Here is a 26,839-nt window from a genome sequence, read left to right as displayed (position 1 = left end):
CTTATATAGAACATTCTACCCAACAACAGACTACACATTCTTCTCAAGTATATATAGGACATTCTCTAGGATAGATCATATGCTAGACCACAAGATTATATGCTAGACCACAAATTAAGTCTCAGTGGATTTTTAAAAGATAGATATCATATAAAAAATATCTTCTCTAACCCATAGTGGAATTAAGTTAGAGATGAGTAACAGAAGTAAAACTGGAAAATTCACAAATCTGTGGAAATTAAGCAGCACACTCATAAACATCCAATGAATCAAAGAAGAAATAAACAAGAGAAATTAGGAAATGAAATGCAAATAAAAACTACAATGAGATACCACCTCACACCTATCAGGATGGCTACTATTCATAAAAACAGAAAAGAACAAGTGCTGGTGAGGATGTAGAGGAATTACAACCCTTGTGCACTATTAATGGGAAAGTAAAATGGTACAGCCACTGTGGAATACAGTATGAAAGTTCCTCAAAAAATTAAAACTATAACTACATGATTCAGCAGTTCTACTTCTAGGTATATACCCAAAGAACTGAAAGCAGGTCTCAAAGAGATGTATTTGAACACCCATGTTCATAATAGCGTTATTTACAGATGCCAAAATGTAGAAGCAACGTAAGTGTTTATTGACAGATGGATGGATAAGCAAAATGTGGTATATACAGTCAATGAAATGTTACTCAGTTTTAAAAAGGAAGAAAATTCTGACATATGCTACAACATGGATGAAACTTAAGGACACTATGCTAAGTGAAATAAGCCAGTCATAAAAAGACAAATACTTGATTCCACTTATATGAGATACTTAGAGTAGTCAATATCACAGAGGCAGAAAGCAGAATGATGGTTGCCAGGGGCTGGGGGAGGAGGGAATGGGGAGTTAGTGTTTAATGGGTACAGATGCTTTGCAAGATGAAAAGAATTCTGGAGATGGATGGCAGTGGTGGTTGTACAACAACATGATGTACTTAGCACTACTGAGCTGCACACTTAAATATGGTTAAGATGGTAAATTTTATGTTATGTGTATTTTACCACAATTTTAAAAAAATGAAAAAAAAGAGACATGCAAAATTTTAAAACCAAATATTATAGGAGAAAATTTTATAACTTTGAGGTAGAGGAAGATTTCTTAAAACACAAAGAGCACAAACCATAAAGGAAAATATTAAATTGACTATTTTTAAATATAAAATTTCTGTTTACTAAAATATACCATCAAGAGAGCAAAGTCACATCACAAAGTAGCAAAGGACAAATAACCTGAAAAAAGATCAGCAAAGGGCAAACAGGCAGAGTAGGAAATAGTAATGGTTATTAAATGTATGAAAATATACTCACACCTCATTGGTAACCAGTAAAACACAGATTTAAACCATAGTGAGATATCATTTCACATCTATTATAATACCAAGTGTGGGTATTATAAGTAAACAAAATACTTTGTGGAAAAATGTATATGCTAGATTCCATTTATTTTAGGTTCTTAAAAATGTAAAACTAAATAATATATAATTTAGTGATATATGTTACATATATACACATATACATATATATTATATATATAACATATATAATATATATGTTATATATATAATATATATATATATATAAAATGATCAGGAAATGAGAAACACCAAATTTATGAAAGTATTTATAAGGAGACGTTGCCATAAAGGAGGGGCACCCAAGCAGTGTCAAAATATTGATAAAGTTCTATTTTTTCAGCTGGGGAGGGGGGATATAGGTGCTCATTATTATACTTTTTAAAACTGAACATCTATGTTTTATTTTTCTTTTGTATATATAGACATTTTTATAGAATAATTTTTATGTAAAAGAGCCTCCAAATTTTAAAATATGCAACTATTTTTTATGACTAAAGTTTCTCACAGTAAATCATTTTCCTGATGATCACAGGTTATACTTACAGTCTAGTCACTGGTTTCTAAAGATAATAAAGGCTACAGAGTTTGAAATGGAGGAAAGATATAACCCAAGAGCCATCAAGACAAGGTAAACAGATATAAAGTATAAAATATATATATATGAAAAAATATGTAGGGAAGGCAAATTAAATTAGAATAATGTGGAGGGAAGAGTCTGTAGGGGAAGTACATGTATGACCCAATAGAAATTTTATTTTGTTTCAGGAGGAACAGATATATAGAAAATGAGGCAAGTACAAGGGGACACAGGGTCTCATTTCAAGGAAAACAGAATACAGCCAATTGGAAAAGAAAGATCAGGAGATTACTATAATCAAGGTTGTTTTTAACCTTTCCTCAAAAAACAAAAACAGAAACCTAAAAATTAATTTTCAACAAATGCCTTTTCAATAAATAGACATTTCCTACACTTACTGAGAAGCTAAGAGTTTTTTTTAAAGGGGCAGGAAAAGCTGACACTTTAGTGCAAATATTCTTCTTCTAAAGCAATATTGCACCAACAGTTTCTGTTATATTGCAGAAAACTCAAATTTCCAGGTGGTATCCCAAGTTTTTAAGCAACTGTGATTAACAGAAACAAATAAATAAAAACGGGTACACTTCTGTTTTGTTTCTGGGAGTACTTAAACTCTAAGCCCAACATTGAAATACTGCTTTCTGGGCTACTGCTTCTGATATTCATCTGTCTCCTTTGTCTTCCATACTAGCATATTCTTTGCCTTCTTTTCTAGTCCAAAGCGATCAAGTTTATAGAGCATTGATTTCTTATACCAGCTTAAGCCTAGACAGGCTTGTTGTGGCACCTATTGGATTCTATTTTAATTCCTTGTCCTCATCACATGGACCAGGTAAACAAACAACCCTTAATTTAAATCCTAGGTCTATAACATAAATTATCAAACCTCTGGGAAGTTATACTCTGTGAGTCTCAGATTCCTTATATATTAAAATAAGGATAATAATGCCTACCTTTTAAGAATTGACTTTTAAATGCTTAAATTTATTCAAACTTCTAGTTCAGTGTAGATTCAGGTACAGGTGGTGGGATTCTCAGTTTTGGAAGCACAGATTTGCTTCCCAGTTGTATGTATGGGTATGATCCTCAAACACCACCCAACTCTGGGTGTCAGCAGAGATGCTTTTCTGTTTTCTAGCTTCCATGGCCCCTGTAGGACCTAACAGCTCTCTGACCACTCAGATAAAAATAATACCTGTTATTGGTCCTATAGGGCCCTCATCTGAACTTTAGGTCCCCCGTACAAATTTTGCAAGTATCTCTCTTGCCCTTTTCTTGGAAATCCTATATTTTCCAATTCTGGATAGTTTAGCTTTCCCCTCTGCCCTTTGATTTCTAACTCGTCTGAAAAGTATGTGTTTAGCTAGATGATAAGGTCAGTTTACTGTCTTCCTTTCTAAGCTATCACCTGAGTTTTTTTCTCATCAGAGACCTCTGCCTTCTATGAGGGCCTGTTTTCTCTATTAACCTCACACCATGCCCCATTAAACATAAAAACATTCCATAGCATTATGTTATAGAAAATAAATTAGAAGACAACTCTAGGTTCTAATCTCAGTCCCTTAACTTACTAAATACTATGTGACTTTCACCAAGTTATTTAACCTACCTGAGACTCAGTTTTTTCATCTGCAAACAGGGAATATGTCTTGACAGCTTAGGAGGCTAAAGATCACATGCAATAATGCAGATGAATGTGTCTTTAAAACTATAGTTCTGGGGCTTCCCAGGTGGCACAGTGGTTGAGAATCTGCCTGCCAATGCAGGGGACACGGGTTCGAGCCCTGGTCTGGGAAGATCCCACATGCCACGGAGCAACTGGGCCCGTGAGCCACAACCACTGAGCCTGCGCATCTGGAGCCTGTGCTCCGCAAGAAATGAGGCCGCGATAGTGAGAGGCCTGCGCACCGCGATGGGGAGTGGCCCCCGCTCGCCGCAACTAGAGAAAGCCCTCGCACAGAAACGAAGACCCAACACAGTCAAAAATAAGTAAATAAATAAATAAATTTATTAAAAAAAAAAAAAACTATAGTTCTCAACAGTGTGGAAAGTATTATCCATTCAACAAAATACTGGCGATGGCAAAAAAAATCAAGTCAAACTGCCAGAGTTGGAGTCTTAGCTCTATTATTTACCTTTTAATATGTAAAATGAGGATTATAATACCTACTTCATATGATATTAGCTCAGTGATGTTAGTTATTATTGTTATTATTAAATGCCTATTACATGTTAGGCATTGTACTAGATGCTGGTAATAAAATGGAATCAAGACAGACATGGCTAACATCTTTGCCAAAAACTTCTACTATGTCCTACTCCATATGCTACATTTTCTAAGTCATTTATGTCATATACACTTTACAGCAAAGAAAAATCTGAGTAGTAAAGCATTTCCATAGAGCATCAAGATAAGACCCCACAATTCCACTATTTCTTTTCTGTGAAATTTCCAGTGAACACATAGTAACTGTGGTATTTCTTTTCTTAATTCATCACTTGACTCAAAACTCTTTTCATGACTTCTGGGTAAACTGCCTAGAATACGTTTCTATCAAATGTAAATAAGACAGTGTTTCTGAAGGTAACATCCAAAGATGATCTGCTTCTCAATCACCTAAAATGCTAATAAAAGGCAGATTCCTAGACCTTATTTCAGACGTATTGATTCAAAAGCTCTGGCTGGAAGATGTGGGAATCTGCATTTCTAATAAGTTCCCAGTGTGATTTTTATGCAAATCCCATTTGAGAACCACATTCTCAAGAAAGAAAAAACCTCCACTACATAAGAAATTTATAACCAAAGGCAATACTGAAAAATAATGATCCAAAGCTTCGTGAAGGAGAAAAATTTTAATCGTCAGAATAAATTTTCACATGCCTGTCTCTTAACAGGGTTGAGTCAACAGTGCACAGACACACCTTAACTGTGACTGTTCAAGAAACTCCTATTCTGGAGGCCAAGGGAAAGGATGGAACGGGGACACTCTGAAAAACTTTACCGATATTTCAGAAGACGCAAACAAAACGGTGTTATTGCAGTAGTCACGCCTACTAAAATTGGGATTTGGTGACAACAGAAAATGGAACCGATTTCTCTTAAACTCAGACAACTAAAGACAGACCTCCCTGCTCCAACTCCCCACATCTACCATAAACCTTGGATAATCTCTCAAATGTAGACTTTGTCTACTTGGGAGTTAAGCTGGTCCTGTGACCAATCAGAGGCAAGGAAAAATATGATCTTTTGATAAAAGATAATCAATTTTCATAAAAGATAACCAAAATGACTAATGAAAATTTAAATTTATACCTCTCAATCTGATGGACAGTTATAGAAGAGATCTCACTGAGACACGGAAGAGAGTCAATCAAGGAGCTCTGAACTCCTAGTGCCTGTAAACTTTCCAAATAACAATTCAAAGCTAATGAACAAACTACTTCTCTGCCCACTAAGCCACACTGGTCTGAGATCTGCTCTGGTGCAGATAATAAAATGCCCTAAGATGGCAGTGGGTTCACTGTGACTGGAAGAAGTCGGGAGCCCAAAGAGGAAAAAGACGCCCAACCTGCCCACACTAACCGTCCGTCCGCACCCAGTATGGAGCAGCAGCGCGGGCGGGGCTGCGATTTCTCCCGCATCACTGCGCTCTCTCTTCTCCGCCTGCGTGAGCGCCGCCCTCCCACTCGCGGCGTGAACCCACTGGGCCTAGCCTTTCCTTCCCCCTCCCCTCGGCCTGATGCTGAATCATGAGCCCTATATCTCCAAAAGGTAAAATCTAAGAACAATGCCACCCTTAGGGCCGGCCTGAATGGGGTACCAGGTCGGGGTGGGGCGGAAGGCTGGAAACCACAACTTTGCTCCCCTTCTTCCCAAATTCCCCACCCAACCCCCAGATGAAAATGAGTACCGCAGCCTTAGGGGATTCCCAAGCGGCACCCCTTCTCAGGCGTCGCTCGGGTTGGCAACGGTCAGACCTGGGCCCGGCGCGCTCCGCCTCATTGTTCCAACGCTGCCTACCAGCCCGCCCGCCCTCCCGCCCGAAGTCCGAGCCCTGCAAGGCCGGGGAGCTCGCAGCTCGTGGGGAAGGGGTGGGCGATCTCCGCCCCTCTCCTGTAACCACCGCCCCCTGCCCACCACCCTCGCCCTTCCTGCCAACCTCCTTTCGCTAAAGCGGAACCAGCGAGTCCCCCGGAGGCGACCGGGTGGGTGCTGTCCAAATGCTGGGAGGAGGAGGACTGGGGTGGGGAGGGTGGGGAGAAGCGAGAGTCTCCGGCCTGCGCTCGGCTGCAGCCTTCGCCCCACCGCCCCACAGCGAGATGCCGGTTCCACGGGTCCCGCTCGGCCACGGTTCCTCCCGCCCGACAGGGAGCCGCTCGGCGGTGGCCATCTCCCAGCCCTGGATGCTGGTGCCGAGCAGCCCTTGGCCCTCCTCGTCTCCAGAAGCAGAAGGCGGAGGGCCCGTCCCCGTGCAGGCTGCAGAAGTCACCATATGCTACTCACCCCAACTGTTTCTGTCCCTGCGGTTCTTGGCCATGGTGGTCCGGGGACTGGTGGCGGTGGGGCGCTGTCACGGCGCTCGCTCTTCCCCCGGCCGCAGGTTGCTGGCGGTGGGAGGCTCTGTGCCTGCGCTGGGCGCAGTTCACTCAGACTCTGAGGATGTTGCTGTGGCGCTGGTGGGAAGGAGTGGGGAGGAGAAGGGAGGAGAAAGGGATGAACCAAGCTCAGCATCACAAGCCCAAGTTCACACAAATACCAGCGTCACACCCTCCCTACCTCAGCCCACCCCCAGAGCCTGAAGACGGTGACAATGTACTGCAACATTTTCGATGGAAAAAACATACAAATAAACAGCACCCCCTTACACACTCAAAGAATTTAACAGCATTATACAGTCAGAAATAACACAAGCCAATATACTGCATGACTCTGTATGTTCAAATACCTGTTTCCTAGACCAGTTACATATTAGGAGAAACATGCTGGCAACATTTATATAGCCAAAGAAATTTTAAAAATCTGCATTTATCTACCAGGTACCATTCCCCCCCTAATTTAAAAGCAAGGTCACATTAGTAAAGAGGGTATCATGCATTCTTGTACCTGTATACTGAACAGGCCTGTCTTTTAAAATTAGGATATCAAATTTAGATTAAGATCAAGATAAATGAAAGCTGGAGATTCACCATAATCTGTAACTAACTCCATTCTAGAGGGCAAAATTTCCCACTAGATGTGCAGAGATATCATCTGGCATTATACTGACAAATATTCTAAGTAAAGTCATACTACATAGTCTGGAAGAGCCTTGGCCGTAACAAAGGTTGCAGGCAATTTTGAAAGCAAAAGGCAGTAAATACTTTAAAAAAACATTCTCAATCTCTCCCTTTTCACTGGTTTCTTCCTCTTTCCCTATAAACTTAATTTTCAGTGTCCTAGAAACACTGTCCCTTCATGCTACCTGACCCTCAAGATACCATCATCCCATTCCTCACCTCCTCACACAGTTTTCACCTGCATTTGGTTGGTGCCCATACTCTACACAGATCAGTTCTGCCTAGGAGATTATTGCTAGCTTCTTAATTACCAGATCCTTGGTCTCTGTTTACTCCTCATCATAAGCAACTCTTCACTCTGTGTGCCCTCAATGTAATTTACTATGATGGCTTCAGACAGGACCTCCATCCATGCTGTTGATTCCCAAATCTACTCTTCTAGTCTGAAGCTCTCTTGAGGAGAGATAATCATCATTCCAGAGCTGAATTTATAACTGCCTGAGGTCATCTTCACTTTGTTTTCCTACTGACACTTCAAAATCAATATGTCAAAAACCAAACTCTCTCACTCACCACTGCCAAATCTTATGCATTTCATATTTCAGTTAATGGTTCTATGACCTCAGAACACTGTAAACAAAGTTTACATTACGGTTTTAAAGGAGACTGTGTTCAACAGAGTTGCATTCCCTAAACACTAATGAGACAACATAGGAAGATAGAAATTAACTCACCCCATACCTACAAACCAAATTCATTAAATAAAAAGAAGCGTGTTCTGCTTTTCTTGTATTTCTTTACTATAATTCTCAGCTCACATTCTAGCCTGACAATCCCTTTCAGGTGAATCCCATTAAAAAAGAGTACAGTAGATTCCACCCCAAAAATGTTATATATGTAATTCAGTATCTATTCCTAATTGAAAAAGAAACTTATCTTTAAAAAACCCTTTTTCTGTTGTAATTTGTGAGATAATACTTGAGACTGTGTGAATGTCTTGGCCAAGAACTTTTCATCCAATGGTTTTTAGCATCCACTGACATCCTTGCCTGAACTGACTTTACATTAGTGATTTTAAAATAATTATACCATTTCTTTTACATTCTACATTTAGTAGTTGGCATTTCTTCTGCCACCTTTGTTTGTTGAGTACCACTATCCACTTCATGGATTCATAAAATCTAAAAAAACTTCACTGTATCATTTACCATCATTATTCTTTCTAATGCTCAAATTGCCCTAAACTTGACCAATGGTAGCCCCTTCAAGTTAACACCTGTGTCCTTTTAACATGTCCTATTTGTCTTTGATCATTTTCCTTGTTTTCTGGCACAAGAAAATGTTTCAAGTTTCCCTTGTATTTTCCCTGCCTCAGAACTAGGATTAACTGGTCCTCCAAGAAACTCTGGCTGCTTTTAACGAGAAAAGGAATTTAGAAACCAAGATCTGAATGCTAGCTGTGCTCACTGCTAGCTGGAATTTCACTGTTTCTAGACTCTTTCAGTGGACATTGTTAGAACACATTTATTTTTTAAAACCATAAGTTTAATCTACTCTAAAGAAATACCTCCAACAGTATGAAAATACATACATACAGAGTAATTTATTGCAGCATTTTTGTTATTGCAATATGTTGGAAATAACCTAAATGCCCATATATAGGAGAGTGGTTAAATACACTATAATACATGTGCACAATGGAATACTATGTAGCTATAAAAAAGAATACAGAAGATCTTTATGAACTGATAAATACTGATTTCCAGAATACACTGTTAAATGGAAAAAAAAAAAAACCCCAAAGCACAAATATTTTACCCATCCTGTAAGAAAGAAAAGCATATAAAAAATGTATGTGCTCCTCTGTGCAAAAGAAATACAGGATAAACCAGAAACCAACGAGATAAGTTATCTACAGGAGATGAGTGAGAATAGGATGGAAGCAATGGAAGAATGGGAATAGGGTAGCAAGGATTAGGAGGACTGATGCTTCTCTAAGCGTAACCTTTTCATAAAGCCCTGATTGTTAGAACCATGGCAATGTTTCACATTCTCCAAAATAAATAACTAAAATCAATCATGGTGGGATGAAGTGGGAGATTGGGATTGACATATATACATTAATATGTATAAAATAGATAACTAATAAGAACCTGCTGTATAAAAAATAAATTAATTAAATTTTAAAAAATAAATCAATCAGGATATGGGGCTAGGGGTGGAAGGAACTCAAAATGGAATTACAAACAGTAAAAAAAAAAAGAAAAGTGAACCTAACTATATTACAGGGGAATAACATAACTACACTGAAGTGCCTTCTAAACCTGAGGAGCTTTAGAAAATAGTATTTTGATTGTATGCTGTAAGACTAAAGACAAAAACTGTATACAAGTATTGCTCTTTAGTTCATATTTTTTTTTCTCCCAGGACATACGTGGGTTAGCAATTCTGAAATTATTTATGTTTGCAGTATAATTGCAGTAATTTGCAGTATAAATATATCATGTGTAATCAGAGCCAGATTTCTTGCTTTTGGAGATGAAGTTATAATGAGGAGAGGGGAAGGACAGAATGAACCCTGTGGTGTTGACCTGGAATCTGAGGTATCAGTATGATACAGTAAAAACACAAATAGCAGAATTTAAAAAAAATGGGCAGAGGCTCTAAATAGACATTTCTCCATAGAAGATATACAAATGGCCAAGAAGCACATGAAAAGATTATTTAATGTTTTTAGTCACTAGGGAAATGCAAATCAAAATTTGAAAAACTACAATGAGACATCACCTCAGACTGTAACCAAAAAGAAAGACAATAAAAAGTGTTGGTGAGGATGTGGAGAAACTGGCACTGCTGGTGGGAATATAGCCACTTTGGAAAACAGTCTGGCTGCTTCTCAAAAAGTTAGATATAGAGTTACCATTTGGCCCAGCAATTCCACTCATAGATATATACCCAAAAGAAATGAAAAACACATGTTCATGCAAAAACTTGTATAGGAATGTTCATAACAGCATTGTTTGTAGTAGCCAAAAGGTGGAAACAACCTAAATACCAATAACTATCAATGGATAAACAAAATGTGGTATACCCATAAAATGGAATATTATTTAGCCATAAAAAGGAATGAAGTACTGATAAATACTATACCATGAATGAACCTTGAAAACATTATGCTAACTGAATGACGCCAATCACAAAGACCACGTATTGTATGATTCCGTTTATATAAAATGCCCCAAATTGACAAATCTATAGAGACAGATAGTAGATTAAAGGTTGCCTAAGGCTAGAGAGGGTGGGTGGGAGGTTGGGGAGAAACTGGGGAGCAATTGCTACTGAATACGAAGCTTCTTTTGGGGGTAATAAAAATGTTTTAAAATTGATTGTAAAATCAATTCTGTTCAACTCTGTGAATATACTAAAAATCACTTAGTTATATAAATTGGTGAATTATATGGTATGTGAGTTATATCTCAATAAGGCTGTGTTTTAAAAGTCAAAGTCAAGTTTATTTTAAATCAGAAAAAAAGAAGAAAAGGTATTTGTACTTTAGTACTCTAGATCCTCTCTTCTCCTGACTCCTCTGGGATATTACTCCAAAAATTATTCCCTCCCTCCTATATCCTCAATTATTTTTTCTTCTACTGGTTCCTTCACCATGCTCATTTTCCCCCAAAAAACTCTCAATCAGGAGTTTTTCAGTAATCGATGATCCAACTTGCTCCTTCCCTCTATAACTAGCCATCTTGGAAAAGTATATCAGTTAGAATGCTTTTGGCTGTAACTCAAAATGGCTTAAATAAAAGGACATTTACTGTCACATAATTTTTTTGAAGACAGGTTGGTTCTATGGTGGTTCATTCATCAGTGCAACATCATCATGGATTAGTTAGGATAAAGAATTGGCTGCTGTAAAAAAAAAACTACAGTGGCTTAAGACACTTATTTCTCTCTCATGAAATAATCTGAGTGTAAGCCACCCAGGGCTAATATGGTGGCCTCTTCATACTTTCTTCCACCCTTAACTTGGGACTTCCATCATGTAATCCAAGATGGCTGCTTGGACATTCACATCCTCATTCCAGCCACGGAGAAGGGAAGAAAAGGAAGAAGTGGATATATCCAATCTGAGGGTACAACCCAGAAGTTGCACACATCACCTCACCTCAAATACCATTGACCATACATGTCCCATGCAGTTGATAAATATACCATGTATTTAACTAAAATTTTGGGAATCTAATACCACAGAAGGAAGGGAAATGGATATTGGAGAATATAAGCAGACTATTTCACTAGGACCAAGATTGCATTCTACCATACTGTGTGTGGGCTTATTTTCTAATGCAGGCTCCTGCCATAGTTCCAAAACGGCATCTGCCATTCCAATCATCAGAGGCAGACAGCCATGCCTAGAGACAGAAAAAGGCATGTCTATGTCTTGTGTACCTTGTTAAAAAGCACTCCAGCAGACTTTTCCTCATGTATCATTGTCCACAATGGTCTAAGCCTAAACCATCCCCTTAACAAGAGGAATGAGGCTAGGCCAATCGACATTTACCCCCTGAGATTGGGGAAGGTCTCAGTCTCCTTTAATGGACATAGCCACTCAGAAAAGGTCCACAAAACTCTGGTTCTGATAATACAGAAAGAGGATCGTTTCTGAGCAGAATGCCCAAGGTCATAACCATAACTTCCATTTCCCCCTTACCCTCCACTAGTAGCTCAGCTGGTAGGGCGATCCAAACTTTACTCCCATAGGATCCAAGTCCTTAGTGGTCTTATATTTACTGGATTGCTGCAGTTTCCCATTGTTCAGTAATTTTGGACATATGAAAACCAAGAGGTACCCTAGTGCATACCTGGGGTTCCAGACATAGTCCTTATTCTCTTTGTCGAGCAACAACCAATTTCCCCTTGGTAATTAAGACCAATCACTCCAACCAGTACAATGACCCCCTCTCTAACTGTTGGCTCAGTGGTCTGAACACCTCATATAGCCCAGGTGGTAGTGTCAGCTTCCTATTTAATGGAACTGTGACTGGGTTATCTGGGGAAAGTATCTGTCCCTTGCACACCAGGGCCTTCAGATCCACCAAGCCCGATGTTTTAGTCAAAGCTGTACAGACAAAAATTCTTCAAGTGAATTACTAGGAATAATAAAAGGGTCACTCCTACCTCCACCCCCTGGTTCCTCGGCCCATGCATTCTGAATATGGGGTAGATGGCAATATATAGTGGCTACTGAGTTAAAACCTCACAGGGGTTATCTCTCAGCCAACAGATCCTTCAGCAGGACTTTCCTCCATTGTATCATACTAGATGCTTCTAAGTGATGGGTTTGAGGTTAAGATCAGTGAATTTCATGGGCATGACTCCATTGCCACACTTCCTCATAGTAAAATGAGCTTCTTGCTCAAATTTAATGTTGTTTGTGATACATAGTGATGAAATAAGGCATTCTGTAAGTCCATAATTGTGGTACTAGTAGAAGCTTTCCAAGCAGGGATGGTAAACCTGTATCTGGACTATGTATCTATTCCCATGAGGACAAACTGCTCTTCCCTCCATAATCAAAGGGACCTGGTTTAATTAAACTGCCACCAGGTAACTGACTGGTCTGTCTAAGGAATAGTACCTTACTAGGGTCACTGCAATGGCCTCTGCTGTAAGGAAGTTAAATACACCATAGAGGCAGTAACCGTATTACCCTTGGCAAGTGGAAGCCCGTGCCACTGAATCCGTGTTTAGCCTCCATTCCTATTGCCACATGGCCCCACTGAACTAGTACTAGGGTGACTAGGTAGAGGCTGACTGACATCCATAGGACAGATCATCTTGTATACCTGATTACTGGGACGGATGCCCTCTTGTGGGCAGTCAAATGGTTCACAGACATTTTCACATCCCGGGTTAATTTTGAGACTCCATCCATAATACATCTCCCACTGACTTCCTTATTTCTGATCATCTTCTTTCCAAGTTATTGCCAGCCTATTAATTACTGTGCATAAATCAGTATAGATCCATACCTCAGGCTATCTTTCATTCCTAACACAGAGGACAACCAGATGTTTTATTCAAAATTATGCCCTCTGGGAAAATTTCTCTTCATCTCTATTTTTCAGGTCCACTTCACTATGAAGTAGGGCCATAATTCAGTGGGTGCTAGTGTATCATCCAGACCATTAATAAACCAGGCCCAACTTTTCCTTCCTCTGCTAAATGACCATGAGCCCAAAGATAGGTTCAAAAAAAGGTGGCAAAGAAGTAGGGGCAGGTACAATGAAAGTTAGTCCATGTACTTTACTTGTGCCTTCCAGATCAGCTCAGGCCACCCCAGTATATACCTTTCCATTTGACAATGGAATTCTGCTGCCCATGTTCAATTTATGAGTCATCAGATAAAACCCAGTTCCTAAAGAGCAGTTCGCAGCACAAAATCACTTAGAATCCTGTGGTCAGGTGTTTAGTATCTGCCGAGCCCTGGTAGCAAGCCAAGAGTTGCTTTTCAACTGAGCTGAATACAGGAACCCTGATATCAATTCTCATATAAACTTTAAAACCACGCTGGGGATCAAAGTTACATATCAGATGATCAATTCAAGCTGGATAAAAAAAGGATGTGCACTGCCTTCCTCAACTCTTCTTTTTAAAACTCCCATTATAATGACCTGATACTGATTCTGAATGAGACACATGTTCTACTGCTCTCCAGAACAAAACAGAATTCTCCTACACTTTGAAAACACAGTTTTGGCCTCAACAGACAACTGATCTTCATTAGTAACAGAAAGAATAGTTTAACTATTTCAAAATCCAAATGATAATTATGGCAAATGTCTTCCAATATTTAATTGATTTATATTTAACAAACCTATAAAGCTCAATCACATAAAATTACATTTTGCAACTAGTTTACGTTGGAAGATTCATCAGGAAATTATATTGTTTAAGCCTATATGTTCCATACTAAAATTATTGTCCTCATGCTCTGTTTTGTCACACTTGAGGGTTTTAATTAGCCATTCTGTCTTGGTTACTAAATTGTGAAACTTACCTAGGTAGAAGTTAAAAAAATTTTATGTCCTTCATTTTGTTTTCTGTTTTTTTGGCTGCACTGTGCTGTATGCAGGAACTTAGTTCCCTGACCAGGGATCTAACCCATGCCCCCTGCAGTGGAAGCGCAGTGTCTTAACCACTGGACTGCCAAGGAAGTCCCTGTGTCCCCCAATTTTAAAAAATTAAGCCTTGGCTAAAATTGAAACAAGAGGCCACAGATTATAATTAGCATTTCACTAAAGAACTTTGAAAGAAGGGAAAAACACTATAAAGCATAGAGCAAACCATAAAAGGTTGTTAGGCAGATAACAGGAAAACATGGAATATATTAACATGTCATATTATGAAGACACAAAGAATATATGACAGTTATATCAAGCCATACTTATTCTTACTCAATACCTTGGCATTATGAAATTTGGTAGTTTGTAAGAAACTCTTCTGTGCTCAGTTGAAAACTTTTTATTGTTATGTTACCTTCAGCCTTGAAACCATGTGCTTAATTGTTTAGGACGTAAAATTAAATTTATGCACTGTATGTTTATTCTATGGAAATTGAATGTGAATTTCTTTACTAACCATGAAATATTTAACAGACAAGCTATGACTTCACTGATCTTGATAAAATTAACTCAACCAGTATTTAAAAATTCTAAAGATTCTCTTGGAGTTAGTATAAAGCAGATGTTTTTTGCTTGCAACAACTGTGGTACAAGTAAAAGAACGATTATGGCAGGCACTTCTTAACCACCACATAAAATCTTGACTTTTTCCATGCTAGCCACCTCTGGGTTGATGATCAAAGCATGTGGATCTGCCATTACTGGCAGCATAAAGTATCTGCACTCCAGGGTCTTGTTGAAGCCTATGACCTCAAACTTTTTATTGCCTAATTCAAATCAAACATTGTGTTTCAAGAATAACACGCTTAAAGGAGTGTCAGAAAGACATTTATCCTTGTTTCAAACTGGGAATTCAGAGTTTCCATTTTAGGAAGGCCCATGAGGTAAGTTTTCCTAAACTCTTTGTATCAGGAAAAGATGTAACTCTCTCTCAATTAATTGGTTTACTGTGGTCTCAAAAACACTATGAAACCCTCTGCTTTGGCCAATTTGCTGTATTGTTCTGGTATCTTATTTTTCCTTTCTTTAACATCATACCTATTTCCTCATTTTTATCTTGTGTTATAGTATGCATTTTCTGTATGCTGCCTCAAATTCTCTGAGGAATAATGTAGGTATAAATAAGTAACGATAAATAAATTTCAGACTAGAAAAAGGATCAATGCTTATAGGGTCAAAGGGGGAAAAAAAGAAATCTATGACAGTAAATAAGTACTAGGATACCAATAGAACATTTGAAAAGATTTTGAGTCATTGAAGCCAAAAGTATTTGCCCACCAAAACAAGTGCCAAGAAGCTTTGAAAGAAGGAACTGTTCTTCAACAATTTTTTCAATGCAGCAAACACATAGGCTTTGTCCATAGAGCATGTAAGTCTGAGCTTACTTATGTTCCCTAAATAAGTGCCCTTTGTGCACGGAGCACAAGAAAATACATATATTCCCTGTCCTGTTAAGGTGTGAATTTAATTTCTACATTATGCAATTGATTACAATGATCAACAACAAGGAGTACATTGCCCAAGAATGGAATTGAATTGGATGTTCAAAGCCACAAGCCAACATCTGCAACTTGCTCTTTTGTGATTTTTTCAGTCACTAAATGCAATGGCCAAGTGTTAGCTGGCTTTTTTGTTCAAAACCTTCACAGGGCTCTAGAAATAACTTTGCCAGTATACAAACTGGCAACTTTATTTCTACCTTCAGACCAAGACTGGAACTGAAACTACAAAACAGCTTGTTAAATATCAGCCAAATTACTTCCCTAAACTCCTGTTTCATATTCTGTGCATTGTGAAGTATTTTTAAACCTTTTATATTTTGAGAACCCTCTTTATAATCCTGTAAAATGCTTTATAAACACTTCCTTGGGTGTCAGATGCAAAACCTTATCCTCTTCATGCTGCAGATAAGGAAACGGAGACATTGCCAAATACGATCTCTTTCTTATCCCAGGTCACATACTGAGGAAGTGGTAGAGCCAGAACCAGGTTGTGGTCCCTGACTTTGTTTCAGATTCTGCAAAACTCCTGACCCAAGGAGCGATACCCGCGTTCAGACAGCGCGTGTGCCCAACAGGGATAAAGGCCATCGAGACTACCTAGGAATTCAGACTTTCAGAAATGTCTTGGGAAAACTCAGTAGAAGACAGGTTGCGCAGGTGTGCAGTGAAGCCTCAAACTCATACCACTGAGAATAATTTGCAAAACAGGACGGTGCAGTAGGGTGTGCCGCGACTTAGTTAATCTGGCACTCCACTCCCCCACCTCCTTCCCTGGTGCCCCACTGCCAGGTGACTTCTCACCTGGCCCAGTGCCCTCAACGTACCTTTTCTGAACTGGGAGGGCTGCGTTCCCTTCGCCCTCGTGCTCACCCTTCTCCCTCTAGCCGTCACCTTCTAAGATTACCTGACAAAGCGGGGGGCGGTTTAGCGGAGGCGCTTCGGCCCACGAATGCCCGGGGGCTTCCCTAAGCCCCGAGGGTGGGAAGCAGAGCCTGGGCCCGGAAAGGACGCGCCGGCCCGGGGGGCGCGGCGGCGCGGCCGGGAGAGTGTCGTGTCCCGAGCAGGCCTCAGGGCGGCACTCTGGCCCTGCGGCCGGCGTGCTCGGGCCGGCAGCTGGGCGCCGACCTACGCTGGCCGGGAACGTGTCTCCCGGTGACGCAGCCCCGGGTGGAGAACGTGGTGCGGCGGCAGCGACGGTACGCCCCTCCGCCGTCCGCGAGAGAACGTGCGGTGCAGCGGGAGGCGGCGACGGCGCCGGACCTGGAGCGGCCGGCGGGCGCCGGGAAGCAGGACGCTGGCGCCGGCGAGGAAGTAGGTCCCGGGCGCGGCGCTCAACAAAGAGTGGAGCCGCCCCCCTCAGGTACCCAGCCGGCCCCGGGCCCCGGCGGGCGGGCAGACCCGGCTTGGCAGTTCGCGGGCGGCCGGGGAAGGGGGAAGGGCCGAGGCCGGAACGCGGCGGCTAGGCGCCGGGGAGAGCCTTTCAGGCCCGCTGGTTCGCTGGCCCCGGCCGGGCGGAAGGGACGGGGCTGGGCCGCTCGGGGTTGTAGCCTCTGCTCGTTTCTCGTGCAGGCGGAGCTGCGGGCAGAGGCTCCATGTTAGGAAGCGGCGCCGCTCGTCCTCGTTAGCGGGAATCGGGGCGCCGCGGGCAGAGCCGGCGGGAGCCGGGCCCTGTGCGAATATGGAGGCCCCTCTGCGGCCTGGCGCGGACATCCTGAGGCGGAACCCGCAGCAGGACTACGAGCTCGTTCAGAGGGTCGGCAGCGGCACCTACGGGGACGTCTATAAGGTGAGGCAGGCCGGGCTCTCTCCCTGCGGACCCCTGGCCCCCGGGTATAGGGCCACTTTCTGGGGAAGTATGAGGAGGGGGGAGGATGCTTTTATTGTTATATCTTGGAGATGCCGCGGCCGGGTTCCGTGTACTCGATTCAGGGCACCTTCTATTCACTGCTTGCTCTAATCGCTCCAACAAGCAGAACTAAACACACCTTTGCAAACTACCGTAGTACTTTTTTGTGGTATAAAGGCTTTTTAACGCTTATTTATGGTATCCAAGGGAGTTCGAATCCGCTTATGGAGTTGCACTTGAGGATATTCTTGTCTTAGCATGGAAGAATGCTTCCTGGAAGACCGTAGACAAAGTATGTTGACATTCCGACATTTGCATAAAAAACTTTTTGATGGATAATCTTGGTTTAAAAAGTCCTATGAAACCCTGTCTCTCAATTTTATCTGTAAGCAGGCTAATACTGGGTCAGAGTGACTTGTGCACAAACATTACCCTATGAAGAACGATTCTTTTCCCGGCAGAAGTTTCATTATTTGTATCTGGTTGATGATTCTTTTTCTACTTTAGCAGTTCCTCTCTTTGGGATTTATAACATACCGTGACCAAGAGTGGTTAAGAGCTGCTGTATTTTTATTATGCTCGTTTGTTTTATTTGAGACAAATGATGAGGATGAGTTACTCTTAATTTGAGATTTAAAAAAACATCATAGAGAAGCAAACCCAGTTCCCTAAATCCACTGAGTTCTTGAAGGATGAAGAGGAAAGATTGTTTTAGATTGCCTTATGCTTTTTGTTCTCTGTTCCAAAAAGGGATCAAGGGGCATTTCTTTTGATTTGGAACAGCTTTGTTTATTGGATTTAATCATGTTAAGTATCCCATTATTCCAAACAGCACTCCTGCATATACCTGAAATGGCCTTGTGTCATACGGGTAATTAACCAGTAGAAGCCTTTAGGGTATGTTGTTTTTTACAGGTAATATGGTAATATGGAAGAAAAAACATCCCTTTTTCCTAACCTTTCTGTTTTTGTTTAATATCCTCCCTATTAATAGTAACAATTTGAGGTTGTGTTATGACAGTTCTAGCACTGTTTGATTCTATTGAGATGAAATGTAATGGGTAGGCTTTTTATTCTTTAAACAAGCATTTGAATCTTCTGTACTAGGTACTGTTCTGTATGGGATGTTGAATTGGGAGGAAGGTTCCAGCTTTTGCCTTGTGAATAATTTTAATTCAAAGTAGATAATTATAATAGAATCCTCTTCTTTATGTAGAATTAGGGGTCGTTAACTCTTAATTGTTATTCATGGATTAGCCATTTTGTGGAATGCTTTTTAAAAAATTGAAATTCCTTTTTGCCTTCTCAGTCCCACTTTTTAGTCACCTCCATCTTATGATTCACTATGTATTACACTAGTTCATGTTAGTCATACAATTGGTAATCATCAATTCAGTTCATGTTCATAATACAATAATCAATTCCAATTCTTGTATATTTTCTCTCCTCCCTACTACAAGAAAATTTAAAATGGTTTCCCCACAAAAATCCCAAGGCCTTCACCTTTTTTCTTTATAAATACAACAACTAAAGCAACTATCTGGAGCAGGATTTTATCCTTGCCAGGGAAAGCAAAGGGTTATATTAAAGGGACAGCTAATGCTTGCCTTTTACCCTGGTGCCTCCCTGCCCTATCTCTCTCTTCAACAGCTCCTAAACAGAGGATCAAGACAATATTTATCATACACCACTTTCAAACACCCTCCCCCCAAATGATCCCCTTCCCTCACATTCATGCTCCCTCACTTTATGTGTATACTCATTCCGCACCAAGCCAGCCTCTAATTCCTAAATATCCTCAAAACCCTGGTTCCTTGTCTTTGTTTTCCTTTGTTCTAATTACCTGGCATCACCTCCCACCCCCATTTCCAACTGTTATAGCCTACCTTACTCAAAGCCTCCAGGAGGCCCCAGCCCCTCCGCCTTATCTCTCCAACCTCATTTATTACTCTTCACCCTGCTTCACTCTCTTCTAGCAACACTGGCCTGCTTGCTCTTCCTTAAACATAAGGAAGAGCAAGCAGGCCAGTGTTGCCATCTTCCTACCTTTGGGCCTTTGTTCTGGCTATTGCTTCTGCTCAGAATGTTTTTCCTCAGACAGCCACATGGCTTGCTCCCTTCCCTCCTTGCTTTTATATCCTCTCAGTCTTTTTTCCCTACTTCTTTTTTCTTTGCACTTATCACCATCTAATGTCATTTTTTAAAAATTTTATTGGTGTACAATTGCTTTACAATGTTTTGTTAGTTTCTGCTGTACAATGAAGTGAATCAGCTCTATGTATACATATATCCCCTCCCTCTTGGACCTCCCTCCCCCCCCACCCATCCCACCCATCTAGGTCATCACAGAGCACCAAGCTGAGCTCCCTGTGCTATATGGCAGGTTCCCACTAGCTGTCTGTTTTACACATGGTAGTGTATGTATGTCAAACCTAATCTCCCAATTCATCCCACCTTTTTACTTATTTTTTCTTGTTTATTATCTATCTCAATCCACTAACCTACTCTCTGAGGGCAGGAATTTTATCTCTTTTATTCACTGCTCTATCTCTAATAGTTCCTAGAATTATGCCTGGCACAGAGTAAGTACTTTCTGAACATTTGAGGAATGAATGAATGAATGAATGAATGGCTATCAGTCTTTCTGTCCCCTAATTCTCTGGGCATATACTTTATACTTTATACTTACTGGGCATATACAACACTAAGTTAGCATTTAATACTCTATATATTCCTGTAATGCCTATTATGATATCCTGTATATGTATTTTTATTACAAATTTCAATTACTTGAGTCCTCCAGGAAAAATATTTCTGGAAAACTATTTCATAGCATATCCATTTTCAGCATTCGAAGTCCTATAGAATTTTATCAGTTTATATTTACTCCTTAATATGCCTAAAAACATGTAACATTCAAACTGTAGTGCTGAAGTTTTTAACTCAGAGCACTTAGAGTAATTTTGTTATTTATCACTGTGTCTAGGATGAGCTGAAAATCCTAGGAAGTTTTAGAAGAATTTCAATCTGTGATGTAAACTAGCAAAATAATTACAGTGAAGAATAATGCAGGTAAATTAGTTGCTGTTCTAGTCAGATATTATCCCTACTTCTTTTTTTATCTTATGGAGCTGGAGCTTTAAAAGTACCACAGCTTTGAGATTTTTTGTGAATTATTTTTATGTTTTTCAAAAACACAGATCCCCTTTGAAGCGCCTGTCTTTCCTGAGACTCCTCAGGAGGGGAGAGCTCAATCTTAAACTGGCTATTCCCTGGTTGAAAGAAGAATACTATAAAGCTTCTTTTAGATAAATAGGGTAAATCATTGAGGGTGAAAGCAGGAAATAGTGGAGGGGAAAGAAACACAAAAGAGAAAAGAAATGTGGTGGAAGATGAAGGATTAAATTTCAACTGAGCAAATTTTATTTATAATTATCATTAATTTTTAAATCTTCTAACAGGAAGAGGAAGCTTGGAGATTTAGTGCCTCTCCTACCTTCTGTCCATAGTGATCTGGACTATTGTAGTATCATGATACAGTTCACAATTAACAGTACAAGCCATTTGGGTGGTCTTTATCCAAATATTTAGATCAAAATTGTCCGCAATCTAGATTCCAGAGAAGTTTTAGTAATCTTTTTTTTATTTTTTGTGGGTTATAAATTTAGAGTGGGCAATGTCATGTATTTTTTTCTAACCTGTATTGCTTTTTCCGATTGATTATAAAAGTGTGACATGTTTAGCTCCAGGAGGACAGGAACAGATGTCTCCTGCTTTTCACTGTACAGTAGCAGACAGATAGATGCTCAATAAATATTTATTGAATGATATTAGTTGTAGAAAATTACCAGAGATGAATACTGTTAATAATTTAATATAGTTTATTTCAGGCTTTTTTCCTAAATGTTTTTAAACCAGTATGTTTAAACATGGCTTTTATAAAATTGGGATCATGATGTGTATCTCTTTTTTCTACTTGATTGGAATGGCCATCATTTTCCCGGTCTTTAAATAGTCTTCAAAAATACCATTTTTAAAGGATCCATTGAACAAACTCTCATTTAGTTAATCGTTATGAGTTTCATATTTGTTTTCAATTTTTAATTTTTGCAATTTTAAATGTTATAATTTGTGTAGAAATCTGTGTCACACAGTCGTATCACTTCTGTGGGTTCTCTGGGTGCTGGATGAACTGGGTCCACTGTAATGAATCCCCTTTTTATATATGCCCTCCCTCTCTCTTCCCCAAGCCAGAAGTCACAATTCTGGAACGGCTTTTGATACTTTAAAGCTTACCCCAGGATCCCATTGTATAGAGACAAAGCTTGTTACATCACAGCACTTCTGTAAACGTTCATTTATTCAAGAAATACTTATTGAGTGCCAACTGTATGGTAGGGTATGGGGATGCAAACACGAGAAAGAGAAAGTACACTGTCAACATATAGGAACATATAATGTAGTCAGGAAAACAGACATGTAAACAGTCATAATTTGGTAAGTGCCAGAATAGAAGTGAAGTGGAAGATATGCCCAACTTTGTTTTTTGTGGGGACTGGGGAAGGGAGGAAAGGAGAGAGAACTATGATGTGAACCAGGGAAGATTAAAAGCGAAGGGGACATTGACTGGATTTTAAAAGAGTGCAGGGTGATTTCCAGGTGGACAAGACAGGAAAGAAATTTTAGGCTGTGGGGATAGGGTGTGCAAATACCTGGTGGCTTGAGAAACCATAGTGAGTCTTGAGGGATCTGCATCTGCTTTCCAAGTTTGGTGTGACCAAATCTGGCTGGGATTCCATAGATGGCAAACAAAAGCTATTTTCTGGCAGAAAAGGACCAGATAATGGACCTTGTATGTCATAGCAAAGAATTTGGACTTCTTCCTGTAAACTGAAGAAAGACTTTAGGAGGGAATCTCTCATGGTGTAGAGGCTGGAGTAGACAAAGTTTCTGGAAGTATAGGGATGAAAGGAAGTGATAGATTTAGATGATCAAATTTACCTGGTGATGAGTGAGGGACAAACAGGTAGTCAGTGGCATTTAGAATTTCTGCCTTGGGTGACTGCATTTATTGGTGCCATCAACAGAATTAGGAACTACCAAATTTGTGGGGTCTGGATCTTGTGTTTGGTTTTGGATGTATGACAGTGTATAGGTGGTTATGTCCAGTGTATGGTAGGAAATTCACCTCTGGCCTTAAGAGAGCTGGACTGGGGATACAGGTTTGGGAGTCATTGTCACTTTATGGGGTGGTACCTGTGTACTATAGGTGAGGTCACCCAGGAGAGTACATTTGTAGGAGAGCTGAGTAAAGGCAGTAGTCTTAGAGTAGTGGCAGAAGAAAATAATGTATTGAAGGTGTCTGAGAAGAAACAAAATGTTATGACGAAGTTCTTTCCATAGAAATCAAGTTTCAAGAACTCTTCTCTATCATCACCTGTGTTCATTCTTGTTTCCTCCCACTCTAGTAAGGCAAATGTTTTCATCTTCCAAAAAATATAAATCTGAGGTTTTGTGTCATTCCCTTTTATTCTCCTTGTCCATAGAATAAAGTCTTAGAATGATATGGCTTTTAAGGCCCTGCCTGTCCTGAGACTAACCATACTGAATTTCCTTCGGTTCTTTATATGCACTCTACTCTTGTCCTTCAGGTTTCTGCAGGTACTATCTCCTTTAACTAGAACAGTCTTCCTCTTGTCTTTCATCTGTCTTCTCTTTGCATTTCTCTTTATAAACATTGCATTTTCAGTGAGGCCTTTTCTGTCCTTTAGATAAGGTCATATCTGTCTGCTGTTTGACTTCTTACATAATACTTACCATTTGTCACTCATCATTGTTGCTGTCAGTCTTCCTTCTCTGCTCAAACTGCAAGACCAGGGACTTGTGTTTACCACTGAATCAGCTAGCCTAGCATAGTGCCTGGCATATAATAAGTGCTCAATAAAAATGTTTTGAAGGAGTGAGCAACATAGTGGTCATTTAAGTAAGGAGTTGAAAGGGTTCATTAAGAGCAGAAGAGTTGAGGTGTGAATGGTCAGTAAGGAAATAGGAGAAATGTAGACCACTTTTTAAAGCAGCTTAGCTATGAAGGGAAAAAGAAATGAGACACACAGATGTTTTTTCCACTGTTTCTGTTTTTTTTTCTTCCATTGAGTCTGATTATATTTTTTCAGTTGTTATTCCTTAAAATTGTTTTATCACTCAATTGACCAGGAGTATTGCTGAGTTTAGAGAAGGAATTTCACAGAGAAGGCAATCAAGACAGAATTTGGGAGAAATTGAAAATTTAGGAAGATTAAATGTAAAAATTTAGGGTGGAATTGTTGGGGACCAAGGTAGGGGATAAATTTAAAACCTCCTTCCCTCCTTTTCTTTTTCCTCCCTCTTTCCCTCTCTCCTTCTCTGAAATAGAGCCTCCATTGATTTGCAGCCCCAGTTTTTCCCCTATGGGTATGGTTAGGATGAGGCACATTGATGAATGGGGAACTGGAATGCAGCCGGGGAATGACAGGGTAGAAAGGAGTATTTAAGATTCAACCAGTATTTATAGAGAGCCTCTGATGTGCCAGACACTGTTCTGGGGTCTTGGAATACACCAGTGAACGATGTAGACAAAGATTCTTGCCCTCAAACAATAAACATAATAAATAAGTTGTATGATATGTTAGAAGGTGATTAAAGATGTGGAAAGAAGAAAACACTGAACAAGTTAAGGGGTTCAGGATTGCCAGGGTGGGATGGGGAAGGCAGGTTGAGGAATTATATTGGGATGGACAGGGTAGGCCACATTGAGAAGGTTAGATTTGCGCAGAGACTAAGGAGTTGGCCAAGTGGATATCTGGGTAACCAGAGGAAGTCTTAACTATCTCTCTCTCTTACTGAATCACCTGAACCTATCTCTACAGCTAAATTGTAAGCTTAGGGTTAGAAATTAGAACTGAGACACAGTCATTGCCACCATTGCATCTCATTGGCTTGTGCAGGGGTATAAGTCATTGTGATTTAAATTAAGTTCAGCAGTTGTATGTAAGTTACCCATTTCTATGTAATTTTTTAAAAATTTTATTTATTTATTTACGGCTGTGTCAGGTCTTTGTTGTGGCATGTGGGATCTTCGTTGCTGCACACGGGATATTTTTGTTGCAGCACGTGGGTTTCTCTCTGGTTGTGGCATCCGGGTTTTCTCTCTCTAGTTGTGGCGCATGGACTCCAGAGTGCATGGGCTCTGTGGTTTGCAGCACACAGGCTCTCTAGTTGAGGTGCGTGGGCTCAATAGTTGTGGCACGTGGGCTTAGTTGCCCCGCGGCATGTGGGATCTTAGTTCCCTCACCAGGAATCGAACCCATGTCCCCTGCATTGTAAGGCAGATTCTTTACCACTGGACCACCAGGGAAGTCCCTCTATGTCATTTTTTAATAGCATGATTTTGCAAACAAAGGATATGTAGCTGCTTCTACTATATCTTTCCCCACTCGTGTTCTCTAATCTTTAAATGCTAATAAAATAGACATGCCTAATGGCCCCAAATGTGAAGGTGATAGAGGATGGATGTATATTCTGCTTGTACTTTCTCTGACATTTGATATCAAAACATCACCCACTTCTTCTTCTTCTTTGTTTTTTTTTGGATTCTAACACAGTTTGTGTGAACATACTATCCTTTCTGTGTCCTGGTAATCTGACATAAGAGACTGTTGGGTTGTCATGTTAGGGTGAGAGAGAGTGAATAACTTGCAAAAATAGGTTAACAGCGGGAAATAAGAATCTTATTTAAAATTATGCTTTTTATTAAGCTAGTCGATATCTTATTAAAAGTTATTTAATTAGATATTATGTTAAATATTGTGAAAGGTTACTATGAAAATAAAACATGTTTTATTAGGATGAAGTGTTCTGTTATGGATGTTTACCGTTTTGCAAATCATCTGGTTAAACTCTTATTTTGTATTTATTTTTCTTACTGCTTAGAAGTAGGCTTATGTTATGACTGCCTGGAAAAAGACCATGGTTCTGATGGTGGATGTGAAGCTCTGGATCATGGTTAGAGGCAAATAATTTAAAAACGCCTTTCTACTTTCATAGAAATGTTGTGAAAACTATAAAGGTCTTAAATACTTTCAACGTTGTGAAAATAGACATAAAGCAGTGCCATCACTGGTGCAGGTATATAAATTCTAGTTCCAAAATTGACTTTTAGATACAACCTCTGCCTTAGGCTTATAATGTATCTAGTATTCTTTTTATTTTCATAGGTTCAGTATTTTCACTTTAACCATCATTTCCACTGTTCTTGATGAAGACAATGGGATAGAATGCAGATGGACTTAGATTTCTTATTCTAGTTTTCCTTTCAGAATTTATAAAAGTTTCACTCTTAGCTTAAAATTGTGGTTTCAGACCAAATACACAGGAAGAGAAACATGTGATACTTATTAACTTATAAACAAGTGATACTTGTGTTTTCAGAGCTTTGTTTTCAATTTGAGAACTTAGTCCTAGATCAGATAAATTGGAGCAGGCACTTTCTCTTGGCTGCATTGGACTATTTTGAGTATTTGTACATGTTTGAATGTTAGTAGAAGGCTATTGCTTTTCAATTATGTGAAGGACTATTTAAGTTAGAGAGTGTAGATAACTCTTTGAAAAAGGCAAGATGAATTTATGTCTAGTGTAACTCTATGTCTGTTAAATGTCATAATCTCCCACTGAGATTTTGAGAAGATGATGTGGGAAGCCAGGCTGATAGACCAGTCTATCCTCGGAGGTGTTTGGGCCCATGAATCATATAGGCCCCCACCTTCTAACATTTTTATAAAAATGAAATTGGATTAAAATGAATGAGTGACTAATGTTTGTTTAGCTCTTTCATAATCAGTATATTACTTGTTTCTCACAATAATCCTATGAGGTAGGTGGTACAGATGCATTATCATCTCTAGTTTACCCAAGAAGAAGTTGTATGATATTTGCTTGTATCATAAGTTGTATGTTGTATGTATATTATGTTGTATCATAAGTTGTATGATATTTGCTCTAGATCTTACAGATAGT

At 39.7% G+C, this 26,839-nt stretch overlaps 2 protein-coding genes across 3 annotated transcripts in view; one reads left to right on the top strand and one right to left on the bottom strand.

Annotated features, from left to right (window-relative positions):
* ATL1 (atlastin GTPase 1) overlaps positions 1-16,833 on the bottom strand; it is an 88,410-nt gene extending 71,577 nt beyond the window's left edge. For both annotated transcript variants that reach the window (XM_036841715.1, XM_036841714.1), the window contains exons 1-2: positions 16,767-16,833; positions 6,481-6,650 (exon numbers count right to left, since the gene is read on the bottom strand). In XM_036841715.1, coding sequence (XP_036697610.1) covers positions 6,481-6,514 — 34 coding nt within the window. In that variant the 5' untranslated portion in view covers positions 6,515-6,650; positions 16,767-16,833. The remainder of the gene's footprint in view (positions 1-6,480; positions 6,651-16,766) is intronic.
* A 262-nt stretch (positions 16,834-17,095) lies between these two features.
* Positions 17,096-26,839, top strand: part of MAP4K5 (mitogen-activated protein kinase kinase kinase kinase 5) — a 144,854-nt gene continuing 135,110 nt past the window's right edge. Inside the window, 2 exon segments of the mRNA XM_036841713.1 lie at positions 17,096-17,302; positions 17,512-17,728. Coding sequence (XP_036697608.1) covers positions 17,621-17,728 — 108 coding nt within the window. The 5' untranslated portion in view covers positions 17,096-17,302; positions 17,512-17,620.

This window comes from Balaenoptera musculus, chromosome 2 (assembly GCF_009873245.2).
Source record: "Balaenoptera musculus isolate JJ_BM4_2016_0621 chromosome 2, mBalMus1.pri.v3, whole genome shotgun sequence".
Lineage (NCBI taxonomy): Eukaryota > Metazoa > Chordata > Mammalia > Artiodactyla > Balaenopteridae > Balaenoptera > Balaenoptera musculus.
The sequence above is the reverse complement of the archived record's forward strand: the minus strand, read 5'-3'. Positions and strand labels throughout refer to the sequence as shown.